General features: G+C 31.2%; 1 protein-coding gene across 1 annotated transcript; it reads right to left on the bottom strand.

The window, feature by feature from the left end:
• Window positions 1-4541: 4541 nt before the first annotated feature.
• LOC132756197 (uncharacterized) lies at window positions 4542-12533 on the bottom strand. Its single transcript, XM_060747208.1, has 7 exons — window positions 12084-12533; window positions 9229-10214; window positions 8816-8915; window positions 7595-7774; window positions 6737-6846; window positions 6067-6266; window positions 4542-5044 (listed from the first exon to the last, which is right to left on the bottom strand). The coding sequence occupies exons 1-6, from the start codon at window positions 12172-12174 to the stop codon at window positions 6084-6086; spliced, it is 1650 nt and encodes a 549-aa protein (XP_060603191.1). The 5' UTR covers window positions 12175-12533; the 3' UTR covers window positions 4542-5044; window positions 6067-6083.
• Window positions 12534-20934: the final 8401 nt, after the last annotated feature.

Below are 20934 nucleotides of genomic sequence, written 5' to 3'. Positions count from 1 at the left end.
AGGCCGTAGGTTTATATTTTCACATCGAAACGACAAAATATTAGTAAGTGCAAGTACTAAAAAAATGAAATAGAAATAAGTGCAAGACTAGAGTATTTTGTCCTCTAACAAGTACATGAACATCTCAAATATTACCAGATGACTAAACTTATCTTCACTTTATTACAAGAACGTGCATGACAACACGATAATAAATGATGGATACTTTACCAGCATACATTTTTTTTAAAGAAAATGTATGTTATAATGACGATGAAAATAAAAAGTCATTATATATAAAGTTTGATTTATTTCAGGTAACTTGTTTTTAAAAAGATAAAGGTAACATATAAATCATAGATCATGTTTCATAATCATTTAACTTGCTCTCTCGTTTCTGCTTTTACAAAAAAAGGACCATGCCATAAAGAGTAAAAAGTATCTTTCATTAATTGAAAAACGCCCTTCTTAAATGTAATCAAAATATGTTCATTCAATATGCATTAAAATTGAAATAAGAATAGATAAGTTGCAAGTAATGCCATTTTGTCAGCAATAAAGATTCTCAGATACTTGGTTTGATATAGTTGTGCTGCATTTATAGATACAAACAATATAAAGCAAGCACGTTTACAAAATGATAAAAACTAAAACGGAATGGAGGAAAAAGATTTTTTATTTTTATATTTGTCGTTAATAACAGAACAGAATTTAATTTTCAGACTTATACACATGTACATTGTCCTGTCAATATACAGATATTCACTCATAATAATATATACATGACATGTGAATAAGTTTTAAGATAACAACAATACATTATTACTTAAGGGTCAGTATAAAAAGAGGAAAACCTTCATACAAAACGACAAAAAACAAATGGCGTTAAATTGTGAAGAGTTAAAGATTATGTTTGTTTATGATAATATATATATTTATAAGACAATTTTCGTAAAATATTGCAGAAATTTGAGAACAAAAATGACATGTCAACCTAGAAACTATTTTTCGCACAAACTTGAAATTGATACTTTATTACTGACTATCATTGAATATATAGTTTATTAATTAGATTTATTTTTCTAGTGTCTGCATAATAATATTCAATATATGCAACATGTGGATCATTTGTATTTTGTGGAAGTAAAGTTAATTATAAGTTAATATTAATATAAACAATATATACAATATCATAAAAAAGATAGACTCACTTCAGTGTTGTTATATTTTTCTGATCCTTCGGGATCATTGATTCCAGCACTTTAAATGTTGAAAATTGAGTACTGTTCAAGTCAGCGCTGGGGGTTGGGAGGGTGTGAGAGATGTTTCACTTTTTCATTATCCCTCATGTACAAAGTCAATCAAACCGAGTCTGCAATCTTCATGCAATTTATGTAATTAATGCTTATGATGGATCACTTTTTCATACTTTTATACTTCACAGCAGCAGATGGGGTCAACTGACATGTCTTAGCTATAAAATTTGTCTCGTACTTCACTTCAGTGAAGTTAAACTTTTCTGGTCCTTCGAGATTATTGATGTTCAGCCCTTTTCAGGGACAGCTCAAACCGGTGCTACGAGGTGTGAGGGATTTTGCGCTTTTTCTTTATCCCTCATGTACAAACTCAAACAAACCGAGTCTGCAATTTTTATATAATTTTATTGTAATAATGCTTCCGATGGATCACTTTTTTCCAGACTTTTATATGCGAAATTATAAATCAACGTAAGTTTGCAGAATGATTTAATATTTTCAACCGATGAGCATGCATGTTTAAGAAATAAAACCATGCCTGTTTCTCTTAACTTAAAGTTGATTTAAAATATTTATAGAAGTACACCACATATATTTAAGGTTTGATCAATATAAGATTGAGTTATTCCCCTTTAGCCACGACAATAAGCTAAAAGGCATTGTTACCGGTAACATTATAAAGAAATGTTTTATATTCTATCTTTATAACTATCAGGATCTACAGAAATGTTCTGGTAAACTATCAATATCTGGATGACTTGTGGACATGTAGTATTTCGGTGAAAAACATGCAAAGTTTTTATAACTGTTGAAGTCGTATGCATACAAAGCACATGTTTGCTTAAAAATAGTTCACTCTTTTGATTAAAGGTACATTCAAACAAACAGGAATTGGTCGTATTATTTACTTTAACCACGGATACATTTCATTTTTTTTAACTTTTAGCCTGTATTTACGCTTGACAAGTATGATATTACTTTTAAATGATTTGCGAGAGTTTTTACCAACTTGGTCGTTATATGATACGCTCCCTACTAAATAATGTTATGCTTTAATGGAATAGCATGTGACATAAGCTTTTACAAAAGAAATATTATCATAAATATATGTAATAGAAGAACAGCCTATGTGTTGAATAATTAAAGTATCCAGTTTATCATATTCTTTGTTACATTGATAAACGTTATAGATAACAGTCTGTTCTGTGAAGGGTTTCAAAAGAACGGTTTCAATGATATGAAAGTATTATACACTAAAGATCATAATGTGTAATCAACGTGTCAATCAATATCATAAAGTTGATGAAAAGCTTTAGTTACAGCAAACGTTGCTAAATTAACTTTCTCTAAAACAAATTTGGAATATCACTGATCTGCTCTGGATAAGAGGAATGTTCATTAGATATTGAAAAAGCCAACATTCATTTCCATGGGTGTTCGTTATTGAATAACATTAGAGCCTTCACTGCTCCTTGTCAAAGGCTGTAAAATACTTTTCTTTGGGTTCATCTTGTAACTTTGACTTTACCATGGTATATACGTATATTGTGACCTGAACATCAGAAAATTTGTTTTCTACTTTCAGTTCCGCCCTTTCCTCAGCTCAATAACAATTAGAATTCACTACGGGCAAAGTCATGGCTGTAGGTTAGAATGAAGAGGCTTCAAATATGATTTTCTCTCATAAATGCTTGGTAAAGGTCCTTGTTTGAGGTAAATTAGCATTGTCATAAAGAATCATTAATTGTATAATAAATACATCATTTGCATTTTAATTGACAAATAGATAAGGAAAATTATCATTGTAATAAATAATCATTAGTCGTATAATAAATACATTGTTTGCATTTTAGGGGACAAACTTCTTAAGTAAAATAACATTTAATACTATACGTAATGAATATATATAAAAATATTGATGACATATTAAAGTCATAGAACAGTAGATACCTATTTGAATGTCGATGCTCTAGATTCATAAATTTCTATGGACATACAATATCTAGTGTAAAATTTGATACAATTGCCAGAGAGATTTTGCTACACCATAATTTGTAAACAAACACCAAAAACTTTCAATGATATCCTAAATCAGTGTCACACAATAAGTTGATAGATTGTGTTGTGTCAGAAGGTGTCTTCTAACGGGAGAAACGAATACTGTTATATAAAGACAAGATTACAAAATATGTAGCAAGATGAAGAAACGGAGACAAAATAGGATCCCCTGATCTTGTAAAATAAAACCAGTTTCATGTAACATTTTTTTGAACGTTAATTTATTAAACCCAAGATTCATAAGAATAGATAGTTGTCCATATTACTTCGGATGTATATTTTTATAGAAGAAAATGAATCCTTTCTTTAGTAATTGTGACATTTTTAGTTAGAATGATAAAATGATACAAATGATAAAATAGGATTGGTTGTTGTAAAGCCAAAACCTTGAAATTACATTTGTTCTCTATTTTAATAATTTCGAAGATAACTTTCATAAGATTGAAATTTAAACCACTTAATTATAACACGTGTTTGAATAGACTACGGTTAATTCAATTAGAAAAAAATATTTGATATTAACAAATTTGTTGTATGTTCCAACGAACAAGCAATTGAAAAAATACTCTTCATCTTACAGGCATGGGAATGGTTTCATTAAAAGAATAAAAGAATTACTAATACAAAATGAATTTGTTTCCTATCTAAATTCTTCGAAGTATTTTAAATGTACATGAATTGGTATGTTATTGTCGTTCAGGTCTTAATTGTAAAGCTATAGAACAAAACAGCGAGTGGTAATGAAGCTGCGGTAACTGTAACTGTAACTTATAAAGTTCTTAAAGTTACAATTTCCGTTACAAATATTAGTGATATCCTTCTTTAACCATTAAGTTGCTGAATTTCTCCAAATTCCATTTTTTTTATTCCATTATAAATTTTGGGGCTATCAAGACGAAAATGTAAAGTTAGACTTTAGAGACTGCAGTGATGTACAGGATGGTCTTGCTGATGGCAAAAACTATTCATTTTCAGTTTCAGCAGGCTAAGTGTTTAATGACATATATATAGACAAAATGTTCCATGGCGGCTGATTCAAATATATTGAATATTTTATAACGCTGCTCTGAAGAACATATTCACCACATGCTGATAATATGCATGATGCATGATGTAATATTGTAGACAAAATAGTGAGCCCAACTCATATAGAATGTGACATATTTTATATCTTATATCTTTTTTATATATCTTGCCTTAAAATATTAAACAAATACCAACAACAATAAAAACATAGCAAGACATTATCAGTTTCTGTGTTATTTTATTCAATCATTTTGTTAACAAAAAACAAATAAAACAATATCACAAAACAAATACTACATGTATTATAAATACTTAGAAACTAAAATGTATGTCGATGATTCTGACGATCACACTTTAACACAGAATAGTCGTCTTAGGGTAAGTTTTTTCATAACTTTATTTCTAAAGCACATAAATCATTTGTCCGTCTGAACAAAATAATGTCAACATTTGAGGCATGGTTACTGTTTGCTTAGTTAATCTTTTTAGTAACAATAATTAGCAAAAAGAAACAGCACAAAACTTATATAATGACGGTGAAGACTTTTAAGACAGTCATTTGAGTCATAGTTGAATATATTTAAAGGCATCAAACATTGACCACAATTAACGGCCGTATAGTCGTTTATGTGACTCAATATGTCACAATTGTTTAGCGGAACATCAATAAGAATGTCAAGTCCCTTGGGGTGCTGAAGTAGTATCTTAGGTATAAATGTCGGCATCTGAAAATATACATCAAAGTCAAGCAATTAGGAAAACAACTTCTTCAACCTTTACAATCTATAGATAAGTATCACATACGATGTATTGAATATCAAAACCTGACAAATTTAAGTAAGGTGTCTACTTTAAACTAATACATCCCTTTTTACTTGTATGTGTGCCTATTAATTCACTCGAATTGCTTCAAATATCAGTTACAGAAAAGCGTTAGCGTTGATGTATCTCAAGAAGCTACAAATGCAAGATGGTATTAAGTAACGTTTCAGTCAAACCAATTTGTGATAGATAATTCAACCTTCGGCCATTTAAGATGGACTGGCGTAACAATATCTGACATGAAAGGTCATTGTTAAAGAGTGAACATAACTTTTCGATGTTGGATGCTTTGAAATCCAAGTTTGATATTAATTAGATGTCGAATTACAATTGAAAAGAAATTCAAAAGAACATTTTTACAACAATATTTGGGCAACTTGGTCAACTTGTTTTAGTCAATTTCCCTTCAGTTAAATGTAACTTTCAATATATAATTATGACCTATTCCTGATTGATTTTTTCATTCTGTAACTATTTAAAATTTAAGAATGCCTTTTACAACTAGCAGAAAATGTAAACTTTTCCTGTGCAATCGTCCAGTACTAAATTCCGCAACTGGTAAATTTCTTTTAATAATCAGCGAGCTATTTGAGCATAAAATTAATGATATAAGCGCCATTCCAATAAATAACTTTTTTCCTGTTGTTGTGTTTTTGTTTGTTTTTGTTTTGTTTTTGTTTTTTTGTTGTTTTTTTGTGTTTTTTTTTTTCATAGTTTACTGGGATACGATTTCCATTATAATTTAGTGTCCTTAAATTTGACGTATTTATTACTAGTAGTTATATAAAATGTAAGGATGTAAGGTTTAATACATATTAAGATGAATAGCTTTAGTTTGAAGTAAAACCAATTGTTGTGTATCTTTCTTCTTGTAAAGGCATTTTAACAGTAAACACGATAAAGAACAAATATCATTTTTCCATACCTATATCAAAATCAGAATCACATCTCGGATTTTTCTGAAAGATTTGGTTCTGTTCCGCTAAATTTGAATTGTCTTTTGTCATAAAATCTCAATAAAATAGGGTTTTGAGGATGGAAGTTTTTTAAATGCATGAAATGTTCTCCGGGTTCTGTGGTGGTGTGTCCGCAATCTTCGCAAACATACAGCTTTGCTCGCCTTTCCTGAAATATATTGCCCAGATATTGATATTCAATTGAGTTGCGTCATTATTCAATAATACATTTGTAAAATATGTATATACTTAGTTATTCATAAAGCATTTATGAAGAAGAACAAATTATTATTTAAGCAATTAAAGACAAATCTATATGTAGTCTGACATTAAACAGAATTATTTAGATCTATTATGGTCACGATCATGGGGCCATGGTCCCTGAAATGTCACCAATATTGGTTGGTTCCAAGAATCGGACTGGATAGTTATCCATATACGTTTTAAGCTTTTTTGATAATGGGGGTAAAATAGATATGTTTAAACTAAAAATTTAAGTAGAAAATATAATCAGTGTTGAAAGACAATAAAATTAAAAACAGAAAACGAAACGTATAAATCACCATAAATCGGTTGTATTTTGTTTTCATTAACGTCATGTGATCAAAGAAATGTAACGTGTAATTTTGTACTCCTTACCTTGAATTCGAACTTATTATCGTATCCATGAACCTTTTTACAATGAGACTCCAAAGAACATCTCTGTGTGAACGATTTGCCGCAACTATCACATTTATACGGCCGGACACCTGTAATTAGGCATGTAATATATTATTTCAAACGACTTTTATTCACATCCCCTCTAAAATGTATTTTGTTCACGAATTTGATCAATCAATGATTTTTATTAGACTAACCTAACATACATAATTAGCATGCAATATAAAATCATAATTATAAGTTACATGTATAACAAAATGACTTCTTTCTTGTTGAATGACTTAACTTTTCTAGAATAAATATTCCTTTCACAAAAGTATTACGAACTAAATGAAACTTGGTGCATATTAATATAATACATAAAAGAGAAAGTAATACGGTTTGTTTTTTAAAAGTAAACCCAGACTATTTTCAATACTTATATATAACAGATTTTATAAGGACTAATAAATAGTTAGTTTTGCTTAAAAAAATAGTCGTAGCTCTTTATTTTACGGCGAATTTCATAGTTGTGTTTGTAAAATATATGCGTTGTATTTAGGCTTTAAATACTATTGTTTTTTTAAACAATTCTTATTGCGTGCGCCCATTATGAATACACTATACAAATAATTTAAGTCCCTTTCAGAAGATGACATTTGAAAATACTTCAAACTAAAGACGGAAGCAAAATATCTTCTGAAACTTTATTCATTTGAAGTTTTTCAAAAAAAACAAGAATGTTGTTATTAAAAAGAAACACACATATTTCAAAACAATAAAGAGCTGTCCTGCTTTTGGTTGATTTACTGATAAATAAATTACAAAATTTCGGTAAACTATAAAGGTAAAAATCACCTGTATGTGTTCTTGTATGCCTCTTGAGGTCAAACGTGTCGTTAAAACCTTTACCACAAAACGTGCATAGAAAACGTTTGACGTCACTGTGGCATTTTAAATGACGGTTTAATAGACGCTGTAAATGGAATGACTTTTGGCACAGTTTGCAAACGAATCGATCTGCCTCGCTATGGATTGCTGAAATAGAAACAAAAAATAATGCGATATTTAAAGTAATAAGGAAGATGAAAATTCGAAATATGTAACTTATGTATCCGATTTCTTCAATACTTAACCGTGAAAGATAACGAAAAAGATCTCAAGTAATGATTACCGTTACTAAAACATAGCACAGTTAAATGTCCTTGTACCCCTTTACTACTTTATCAATCCTAAAAAAGGTGATCTTAAAGGGTTTTAATCGCAAAGCAATAAAGAAAAATGAACTATTAAAATGACTTTGAATTCTAAGTAAGATGGATGTTAGTTTGTTTCCGTTACTAATATATACTACAGTATCTAGATTTCCTTTAGATAGTGGTGAAATTTAACTGCAACCACCATTATTACTAAGTAGGTTTTTTCTCTCCATCAAAGTACTTATAACTAATGATAATCCTATGTAAATATATACGCGCCACATGATATCCTTAATTGCAAATCTAGACTATCACATTTGATAAATTACACGGTTCCCTGTTGCGGATTTTGAACGGAAGATACCAATTAACGGTATATAAGAAAATGAAACTGTGATGAAAATAGATACAATGACAAAACATATTTTATGCTGTCTCATCTCTGCTGAGCTGACAAGGATGGTGTTGAAATATTTATTTGGTATATTGGTAAAACCCATGTATACTTTGAACATAAAACTAAAACGTTGTGGGCCGTGCATATTCCGTATATATCAGGTTTTACATTAACAAAACTTAATCAAGGTAAACAAAATTCATATTGTTAAAACTTATGAGGAACAAATGGGGCCCATGCCTTATAGTATGTACAGTCTTATCCATTATTCTAGAAATGATGGTAAAATTAGAATGTTGAATATATTGTATTGTACACCTTCATAAGGACACAATCATTTTACATTTTGTTTCAATCAGGGCCTATCAAACTCTGCATGGTAAAGATTTCAAAACTAACGCGTTGCAACTATGATAACATTTATTTTTTGAAAGTGTTTGTTGAAAATGAAGGTTTTAGAGTATTAATTAAGATAATATTTACCAATAGATTCATGTCTGGATTCCACTTTGGTTTGAGTAAGCAATGGGTTCTTTATTCCATATCCGCCATTTACAAGCTCCACACCTTTTACAATAGGTGTCTGAAAGAGTTAAACAAAGGTTTCTTGTACTATTTAACAAGTACTATGTTAATAATTGCGATCATTTGTTTAATAAGTAAATAAATGATAATACTCATCACGAAGTTCAAATTTATAAGTCGTAAAAACATATCGATTACGTATATACATGAAGACAATTTATTTTGTAACAGTATGTGTTGAATTTTGTGAAAAACAAAAACTATAAAAGATTCTCCGCATGTTTAACTAATCGTCCTGGGACTGTTTACTCCATTCGCACATATTTTGAGATATGAAAGATTTGTGCAATAGTTTTAAAGCTCTTACTCACCCGAAACGTTCGGATTGGTTCAATGGTCTTCATCATAGGTAACGTATAGGCTCCGGTGTTGCACTGCATAATATTAGTAAGTCGATTTGAGTCAAAGTTAATTGATTTTGTTTCTTTTAGTTCTGTCAACCCAAAGTGTGACGGAGAAACCACAGGAGCCATTTGAGGCACCGGTCTCCAAATACGTGAACCGGTGTAAGTTTGTTGTTCACGTGACGTATCTGTCCGTTTCGTAAAGTTTGAAGAGTTTTTAGTTTTAGATGGTGACATTTGTGACGTCAACGAGTCTTTTGGGACTTTTGGTTTTGATGTAATATGATGATCGAGTCCATCAGTGAGTCTCTCTGTCACGTGTTTCATTCGACAGTTTTCTTCAGATGTATTGATGCTATTAGGTGTTAGAGTGAGACGTTCGTCAGACAAAGTTTTCCTTTTCGTTGCTTCTGTTGGAATATTATTGTTTCTGTCTGGTGAGGCGAGACTGTCAGTTATATCTGAAGGCGACACTGGTATTTGATATGGGGCTACATGTCTTGGAGATACATAAGGAAAACAGGGTAATGGATAATCTGGGGATGCAAGCTCGTTTTGACGAAATGGAAAAGAAGAAATAGGTGACAGCGATAACGGTCTGCTTGGTGGATAAAATAATGAACCAAAGTTGAATGTGTGTATATCTGTGTTAGAATATGGTCTCGCAAGATGATTTAAGTGTGAGTTTTTTGAACCGTTATTATGTTGATGCTTCTCATTTTTAGTTTTTGATGTCGATTCATCTGTTTTTAAATTGTGAACCAATCTATAATCTTCTCTGTACATTTCTTGTACATTTCTTGTCTGAAAATCGTTGTTCTTTACCAATGGCAGGAAAAATTGTTTCCGCTTCACGACTCTCTTATCCATGTCTCCGTCTATTTCATCATATGTGTCAACAGAATCATTTTCCATCGTAGGGGTTGGTGATGGTAATCGCACCATTGACGGATCTAAAATATAACAAAGAACCTCATGATTATTAAGAAGTACAATGGTTAACTGTACGAGTATGTAAAGCAAATGCTCTGATAAATACTAAGAAGTAGAACATAAAAAGATTAAATATATACCTTGCTATAGTTCAACAAGAATGTCACCTCTGATTTGTAGTTTGACTTAATATTATTCTACAATGTTTCTTCTCAAGGGGCAGTTATCAACAGTAAATCACTCTGATATAGGAGCATACACGGTCATGGAAGGTACTAGAAATAATAGTCATACGTGTCACTGTTATAAATCCAGGCCTGCTTTCAAATCAATGCGGTCTGGCTGGGCTCTATACAATTGCCATTGCCTTCTAAATTTTGATATCGCAATCGTTAACTTTTTTATCGTAACTTATCGTACGACAAAAATATGAGATACTTGGAAACTTAATGATACAAATTTAGCAGGGTATGGGTTAATATCCGATATAAACTGTATGTAATATTAACAAGATTGTCATCTGTTGACGTTTATATCTGTTAAACTTGGGCTATTGTTAACGAGGGGAAAGTACACATTTATTCGGGTACAAACTTTAGTGCTCTCCTAAACTTGTCGAAATAATGTATTCTGATTGCCACTAGTGAAACTTGGGAGTATTGGTTAAAAGTGACACTAGCCTTAGGAAACATCGATTGTTTTGTAAATGGGATGGGGCCAATTCAATTAAAGAAACTGAATAGAAAAGAAAATACTTGTGCTTGGATTTCATGTGGAAAATATGGGATTCAGCAAAATCATTACGTAGTATTCATTAAATCTCTTTATAAAGTATCTCATATATAAATACTTCACGATAAAAAGAAACTTTTAAAATGCTTATTTAAAGGCTGATTTAATTTTAAAACATAAATTTGTGTAAACAGGTTTCATTGTGATTTTAAAGCAACTTTTGCTACTTTATGCAATGAAAATATATTAAGTCATACAACTCTTTCGGAAAAGGATGAAACATACGTATATGTGAAGTGCATAGTGTTTTAAACTAATTTGACAATTAGCAATATAATATTATAAGATAAACTAATTTACACAAAATACATGAACTTCTTCAGAACTTTGACATAAACGTTTTAAAATGTCATATAAATACACACTGCATTGTCAGAATACCAGTTCAGTGGTCTTAAAGACTAAAACCACTATAGAACAGAACTGTTCTGTCTGTTCTTTTCTGTTCTGTTCTTAAGGACTAAATATACAATCATTATAGAGCAGGACAAGAATACGCATGTGTGCAGACTCGCACGACTCTATCACTAGCTCACCTAAACGTGCTATCGGAACATTGAAGGTTAACGATATCAATATGAAGCAAAGAACTTTAATGAGTAACATTAATCCTCAATATATTTTACAAAACGCTACATACAGTTTAACAAAACTTCATTCTTTTTAAAAACAAAGCAACATAACAAGAAATCACAAAACGTACATGGTTAAACACCAACAAGTATTCATCAATCAATCAGTTCAATTCTTAATAAATTGATCATTTTAGGGGAGTCATTGATAATTATTTTATAAATAGTACTCATATAGTACTCATATAGTACTCATATCATATACATAAACTCAGAGGGAATAATTCTCTATCTATAAAACATCCTTACACGTTTTGTCTACTACCATATGTTATTTCAATTAAGCTGAAATAGTGGTCCTAGCCCATTTAAGTGGTAATTTTAAGCCCGCCAATTGGTTTGATAACTTCGATACTTACAGAAATGTCAATTTATTTCAAGAGGTCAATCTATTTATGGCAATAATAAGCATTTATGACTGAAATAAATTATACTTTAAATTGATAGTTAAATAGGATAACATACCTTCTTTCTTCTTGCGTTCTCCATTCCTTTCTATTCCTGGGTACCGATGTTCTTTCCTATATTTCCTACCAGCTAGAAACGACTTTGGCATTGTTGAAACGTTTTTAGCTACTATCCCTATATCAACGTTTTTAGTTTGTACTACTTATAAATTATGCTTGAAAAAGAGTATAAAAGAATTTTTAAAGTACTGCTATTTTTCAGAGATCAATTTTAATTTATGTTCATACTCTGAGACATCTTTAAATATCCGACCTTTCAAAAACAGCTTTTTTTATTATATATATATTACAAACTATAATTTTTAACTCTTTTCGCGTTCTGATCAAACTTGATATAAAAGCAAAACTAGTGAATTTAGAAAATTGTTACTACGGGATTTCATTTGCATGCAACATTAAACCACTAAACTATATGACAATAACGGACTCAATTTAACAGTTTCCTGTCCAACTACCCGTTAAGGTAGCCAACCAATGCGGGTGTTTAAAACATAAATTTACTCTTCATGATACGCCCCGTTACCCAGGTAACGGTTACATTACGGTAAGACACCGTTTTATTTGTTACTTTTTCCGCAAATAGCGATGTAATAGTATTGAAGGGGTAAAATGATATTTTGAAATGTTGAAACTTTAAACAGTTTTAACATCAATTCTTCGCATTCATTCTGTTTGGCAATCAATAAAGATGTATCTATTTTAAAATATTACTTATGCAGTGAACTCTATTATCACATAATTATTAAGCAGTGAGCATAACGTTATTCTAAAGGTACTTGTTAAAAGAAAAGGGCGCAGTTAATTGAAAAGAAATCATATCTAATACTACAACACATTTCTTTAAGGAGACAAGATAACTTAACATGTTTTGGACATACGTTACTTGATTTCTGACAATTGATCAAAAATATACATACATGTATACTAAATATTTACGTTCATATTTAGATTAAATATTCTCATATGATATCCTGTCATTATTTTATAAACAGTACTGTTTAAAATGTTAATTATATCAAAATTAAGGTAATCTGGCCACATATAAAACCTAGCTTTATCCAAGCATACTTACTGTTGAAATCATATAACATTTACGAGAACATATAATGTTATTAAATATATGGGAATTCATCGTGAGCGGGTGAGATGATAAAATGAATCATTTTGTTACATACATGTATATACAAACAGTTATATATTTTGCTTCATAAATCACATAATTCTACTTCTTGAATTAGACGGATAAATTTGACAGTCGCTTTATCATTTCCAGTGTCTCGAATTAAAGTCATACTGATGCGAGTAAATATACATGTATATTAACACTATACACAAGACGATGTTTAATATTTTTTAGATATGTAGGTATTGTTTGTGCATATTTTGCTTACATGATAAGTTAATTACAGGAGCAACTTGATCTGAATTTTCTGTTTGGCTCTTAAAGTTTTCTCTAGGCCGTATCACATTCGACGCTCCAGCGCTTTTTGCAATCCCAGCAAAATTTACTCAAGGTAGAAACACGTTAAAAGATCAGTTTCCTGAATAAATTATATAATGCTCCCATTGTATAAGTTACATAACGCACAAAATTTGCATAGCAAATCATAATTCTAAGAAATGGTAATAATGAAGTTTATTTTGAAATAACACGTACATTCAAGATGCATTTCACTTGTAAGAAGATATTTCAAATTCATTTTAATTTGTAAATCACCGTATTTCTCTTCCATGTAAACATTTGTTATATATGTTTATGTCCTATCCTAATTCCATACTTTTTTCTATTGAACATACAGATAATATTTCAAGAATATTTGTTAATTATTTTTAATGTTAATGTCATAAAAGGTAAATTTGATGGCTTTGTTTAATTAAAAACTTTTTTTCAGGACGAAATATTCATATGCACTACAAATGATGACAATACTAGACAAATAGCATTTAGATCCTGGTCGCAATTGGTCAACGTGAGATATTGTAAAGAAAAAGCGGAAATTCCGGCGTCGGTCTTCAACAGGCATTAACAGTGGTCTTCTCCTCTAAAACGGCCTGTCATATTTACTTCAAATTCGTAGCATCAATATACCCCTCTTCTTGAAAGTTGCTAATATTGTACCAACTGGATCTTTTTCCGAGACCGCCAGAGAATCTTCACATGAATAAATGGATGAACCATTACCGCAGTTAGTTTGGAGAATTCTTTAAAGTTGATTTAACAAATATGTTAAATCAAACTTGTTCGTCCATTTGTAGGACTCTCCAGAGTTGGAGATAGAGAAGATGTTTTAAATAAACCGAAATGGATGGATCATCGACAAACTTTGACTGTAGCATCTATCAAGCAAAGAAATAGTTGGTCCCTTTAACAGTCACCAATGTTTTAAAAAAAACTTTAAACATCACGTTCAAATGAGCTAGTAAAATATTTACCAATATTTGAAATATCTTATGAAAGTCCATTATTAATTTTGCTAAAAAGAATTTAAGGGGTCACTAAAATAGAAAAGTCTATAACATCTTTTCCGTAAGCGGATAGGTCTACATTGGACTCATTTTCCATAAATATTTGAAATTGATAAAAAAAAAACCATAGCAACATGTCTTTTGGATATTCATATTTTAAAAATACATTCATAAAACATTGCTTGTAATAAAAGAAAATACAATTAAAAATATTTATTGTGATACAAGCATGCCAGCAAAGACCAATTCACTTTAATAAAAAAGCGGATTTACTTTCATAAAAACATTTATAGATATATAAAGTGACACTTTTGTGTCAAAAATACAGAAAAAAAGAAAACAAAGTGAACATTTTTGACACTTAAAATTTTATTCTTTTAAAACATGTGTTATTATGTACTACATCTAAAAGAACTCAACTGAGATTCGAAAGCCTAAAAACGTTAAAGTTGAATTTCTTACATAAATCAGCTAGGATACTTATAACAGAAGAACGATGTGCAAAAGAATAATTGAATATACTCAAAAAATGAATAAAAATTCGAATTTTTCTCCTACCCTAAGCCCGATTTAGTGAAAAGCGTTCCAATCGTTTTCAATTTTGTGTCAAATTTCAAAATTAGAATAAGAATTCTAGAAAAAAACGTAGCAAGCGAATGATCCGAAATTGTGCTCTCAAGTTATTGGCCTAGACCTAATTCAAATGGAACATTAATTTTGAAAAAATCATTTCCAGTCACATTATGTCAAAGAAACGCGTTCTAAAAGATGTTGATAAAATTAGATACAGCCTGTATAAAAAAAACCCTGGTCTATATGTATATATATAAGTATCAGTACATTGTATGAGTGAGTGAGTGAGTGAGTGAGTGAGTGAGTGAGTGAGTGAGTGTGTGAGTGAGTGAGTGAGTGAGTGAGTGAGTGAGTGAGTGAGTGAGTGAGTGAGTGAGTGAGTGAGTGAGTGAGTGAGTGAGTGAGTGAGTGAGTGAGTGAGTGAGTGAGTGAGTGAGTGAGTGAGTGAGTGAGTGAGTGAGTGAGTGAGTGAGTGAGTGAGTGAGTGAGTGAGTGAGTGAGTGAGTGAGTGAGTGAGTGAGTGAGTGAGTGAGTGAGTGAGTGAGTGAGTGAGTGAGTGAGTGAGTGAGTGAGTGAGTGAGTGAGAATCATATCTAATACTACAACACATTTTTTTAAGGAGACAAGATACATTAACATGTTTTGGACATACGTTACTTGATTTCAAACAATTGATTACAAATATACATACATGTATACTAAATATTTACGTTCGTATTTAGATTAAATAGTTTTATATGATATCCTGTCATTATTTTATAAACAGTACTGTTTAAAGTGTTAATTATTTCAAAATTAAGGTAATCTGGCCACATATAAAACCTTTATCCAAGCATACTTGCTGTTGAAATCATATAACATTTACGAGAACATATAACGTTATTAAATATATGGGCATGCGAGATGATAAAATGAATCATTTTGTTACATACATATGTACATGTATATATAAAACAGTTATATATTTTGCTTCATAAATCACATAATTCTACTTCACAAGGTGATGTTGTTTTTTAAGAGATGGGTATGTATTGTTTGTGCGTATTTTGCTTACATGATAAGTTAATTACAGGAGCAACTTTATCTGAATTTTCTGTTTGGCTCTTAAAGTTTTCTCTAGGTCGTCTCACATTCGACGCTCCCGCGCTTTTTGCAATCCCAGCAAAATCTATTCAAGGTAGAAATACGTTTAAAGATCAGTTTTCTGCATAAATTATATATGCTCCCATTGTATAAGTTACATAACGCACAAAATTTGCATAGCAAATCATAATTCTAAGAAATGATAATTATGAAGTTTATTTTGAAATACCACATTCAAGATGTATTTCACTTGTCAGAAGATATTTCAAATTCATTTTAATTTGTAAATCACCGTATTTCTCTTCCATGTAAACATTTGTTATATATGTTTATGTCCTATCCTAATTCCATACTTTTTTCTATTGAACATACAGATAATATTTCAAGAATATTTGTTAATTATTTTTAATGTTAATGTCATAAAAGGTAAATTTGATGGCTTTGTTTAATTAAAAACTTTTTTTCAGGACGAAATATTCATATGCACTACAAATGATGACAATACTAGACAAATAGCATTTAGATCCTGGTCGCAATTGGTCAACGTGAGATATTGTAAAGAAAAAGCGGAAATTCCGGCGTCGGTCTTCAACAGGCATTAACAGTGGTCTTCTCCTCTAAAACGGCCTGTCATATTTACTTCAAATTCGTAGCATCAATATACCCCTCTTCTTGAAAGTTGCTAATATTGTACCAACTGGATCTTTTTCCGAGACCGCCAGAGAATCTTCACATGAATAAATGGATGAACCATTACCGCAGTTAGTTTGGAGAATTCTTTAAAGTTGATTTAACAAATATGTTAAATCAAACTTGTTCGTCCATTTGTAGGACTCTCCAGAGTTGGAGATAGAGAAGATGTTTTAAATAAACCGAAATGGATGGATCATCGACAAACTTTGACTGTAGCATCTATCAAGCAAAGAAATAGTTGGTCCCTTTAACAGTCACCAATGTTTTAAAAAAAACTTTAAACATCACGTTCAAATGAGCTAGTAAAATATTTACCAATATTTGAAATATCTTATGAAAGTCCATTATTAATTTTGCTAAAAAGAATTTAAGGGGTCACTAAAATAGAAAAGTCTATAACATCTTTTCTGTAAGCGGATAGGTCTACATTGGACTCATTTTCCATAAATATTTGAAATTGATAAAAAAAAAACCATAGCAACATGTCTTTTGGATATTCATATTTTAAAAATACATTCATAAAACATTGCTTGTAATAAAAGAAAATACAATTAAAAATATTTATTGTGATACAAGCATGCCAGCAAAGACCAATTCACTTTAATAAAAAAGCGGATTTACTTTCATAAAAACATTTATAGATATATAAAGTGACACTTTTGTGTCAAAAATACAGAAAAAAAGAAAACAAAGTGAACATTTTTGACACTTAAAATTTTATTCTTTTAAAACATGTGTTATTATGTACTACATCTAAAAGAACTCAACTGAGATTCGAAAGCCTAAAAACGTTAAAGTTGAATTTCTTACATAGATCAGCTAGGATACTTATAACAGAAGAACGATGTGCAAAAGAATAATTGAATATACTCAAAAAATGAATAAAAATTCGAATTTTACTCCTACCCTAAGCCCGATTTAGTGAAAAGCGTTCCAATCGTTTTCAATTTTGTGTCAAATTTCAAAATAAGAATAAGAATTCTAGAAAAAAAACGTAGCAAGTGAATGATCCGAAATTGTGCTCTCAAGTTATTGGCCTAGACCTAATTCAAATGGAACATTAATTTTGAAAAAATCATTTCCAGTCACATTATGTCAAAGAAACTGGCAAAAATCAGGCATGCTTAGACACTGTGTAATATTTGTGATGCACTTCAAATCTTCAAACAATATTGGCAATAATAGAGTAGAGATGTCGGGGGAAATAGTAAGTTTGTAAACAGCCATTTAATATCAATAGTATATGAAAGATTTGATGCAAATTGAAAAAGAATATCCATTAAACGTTGTAAAATACCAAACAAACGCTTCACATTATATTGTCGTGATTTACATTGTACCTTATTTTCATATAATTCCTTAACAAAGGGTATTCCCTTTAATACAATGGAATGTCGCCAAAATGACAGCTAAAACGTGTCTAAAACAAAAGACTAAGTTAGAATATAAAAACAAACAGATCAAGTTAAGATAGTATGTTTGACCCCTCATACATGGATCACATTCTTTCTATTAACAAACGCGTTCTAGATCCTTATTTTTCCCTCCTCAAAAAATAATGTCACTAGAAAAAGGCAAACAATGAGGAAGCAATAAAAAACAAGCTGATGAAAAATCTAGATAATATTCTCCTATGCAACATCGAAATTTTGTATCATTTTTGTACATCAATAGATTTATTGTCATGTTTCTAACTTGCTGTTCATTTAAGCTTAAATACTGCTGTAACTTTTAGGTGACATCAGATCTGTTGGACATAATTATTTTCGGTCTTAGTGATCACAACGGTGCCTATATACCATGTCACTTTTTTCTGTATGGGCAGAAATGTTTCATTTTTTGGGATTAATTAAACTTAAAACCCGTTCGTTTTAGTGAATAATAAATACATGTACATAAAATGTTTCCTTTGAAAAAAAGTCATTATTTTTTCGTGAATTAAAGTGAAGCTGCGTGTTTGAACGTTCAAAAATACAAGCGGTTTCACTTAACAAAACAAATACTACTGATTATTTTCTCAAGAAACATTCTATATAATGGTTACTTAATAAAATTAGAGGGCTCTTCACATTATCCCATGTAAAATAATAAAATATTAACAAACTAATATAAGTACCTGAAACGATATTTGTATTTGTTTTTTCACCAATAGTCACGTGGTATTGACACTGTAGTGATATAGAAGCTTGGATCAGTCAGTTTCTTAGAAGCTTGCAGTATTATTTTCAAGCACAAGAAGACATTTGGGACACAATTCAATACTACATAAAGTGAGCTTCGAGATGGGTATCAAAACGGCTAGACCCTAAAATGGAATGAAGTAAAGAAAATATAGATTTCAAAGATAGGATGCTATTTCACTGAAATGAAATTAGATAAAGATAGCAATTCCAACCCCTTAAACGGATCATGGCTGTCATACTATAGGTGTATCAAATGTTACCCCTGATGACCATCTTCGGTGATAAAATCGTGTTCCTTTCTCGTTATAATAACATTTCAAAATGTCTTGATGCATATATGACTCCATGAAATAAAATACTCTTAAAAACAATAGTCAAATCAGTGTAATGAATACATTCTCAAAATAGCATTGACGTCCTTTTTACAATGTTCAAAATATATCTTAAATAATCTTCAAGAAGAACCCCGGTCACGTAACGTTACATCCGTGACGGTTTTGAGTAAATCTATTAGGTTGTTTCCCAAAAGAAAACTTGAAGAATTGCTGATTCAAAAGATGCTGATAAAATTATATACAGCCTGTATAAAAACCCTGGTCTATATATATACATTGTATATGCATGGAAAGAAAATGATTCCTTAAGAAGGCTGAACATCGCGAAATTGAAAATGTTGCAGGCTAGGTTTGATTGAGCCTGTTCATGGACGGTAGTGGCAATATTTGCAAGCTACAGTCCGCGCCCCTAGCACCGGCTGAAGCAGTATTCGACATTTTAACATATATACGGCAAAATCATCTACAGATTTGTTCATACATTCAAACTTACGCTGAAATCTAATTATTCGTTGCTTAACCTTGTATGTAATAAAAAGAGTGAGTGAGTGAGTGAGTGAGTGAGTGAGTGAGTGAGTGAGTGAGTGAGTGAGTGAGTGAGTGAGTGAGTGAGTGAGTGAGTGAGTGAGTGAGTGAGTGAGTGAGTGAGTGAGTGAGTGAGTGAGTGAGTTGAGTGAGTGAGTTGAGTGAGTTGAGTAAGTGATGAGTGAGTGATGAGTGAGTGATGAGTGAGTGGTGAGTGATGAGTGATGAGTGAGTAGTGAGTGAGTGAGTGATGAGTGAGTGAGTGAGTGATGAGTGATGATTGAGTGAGTGATGAGTGATGATTGAGTGAGTGAGTGAGATAGTGAGTGAGTGAGTGATGAGTGAGTGAGTGATGAGTGAGTGAGTGAGTGAGTGAGTGAGTGAGTGAGTGAGTGAGTGAGTGAGTGAGTGAGTGAGTGAGTGATGAGTGAGTGAGTGAGTGAGTGAAACTGTATTAACTTCAGACGGTGATAGGGTTGGAGATGTTATAAACCAGAGATGGGGGGTTATAAACATAAGATTGTGCTAGAAGTGCGAAAGATTACAAACTTGAGACGGTGCTAGAGAGTAAACTCGGGACGGTGCTATAGCGGCGTGAGAGGTTACTGACCTTAGTTGGTGCTAAGAGCGTGAGAGGTTACACATTCGAAACCGTGCTGAGGGCGAGATTAAAAAACTCAAGATTAGTTAAACTTAAGACAGTGCTGGTGGCGAGTGGTTTATCAAATCAAGACCGTGCTTATTGGGTGGGATAAATGAAACTGAGTCGATGCAAGAACCATGGCTTGATGTATTGACATGTAATTTCAGTACAATCTGGAAGAAGGAAAAGTTATGTTTGTACTGACCTAATGTTGAAAATATAAATATAACGAACAAGCGAGATGTTTGTTTTCCTCGTTTAAACACATTTTTGGTTATATCTCGGCGATTGGTCTTGAATAATTAACCAGCAATTACCGTTACTAATTTCTTCGCAAGTGCATCATTC

The sequence above is a fragment of the Ruditapes philippinarum genome, unplaced genomic scaffold, assembly GCF_026571515.1.
Source record: "Ruditapes philippinarum isolate M1 unplaced genomic scaffold, ASM2657151v2 ctg669_1_1_1_1, whole genome shotgun sequence".
NCBI lineage: Eukaryota > Metazoa > Mollusca > Bivalvia > Venerida > Veneridae > Ruditapes > Ruditapes philippinarum.
Note: the sequence above shows the minus strand (reverse complement) of the source record. Positions and strands in the feature narration are given on the sequence as shown.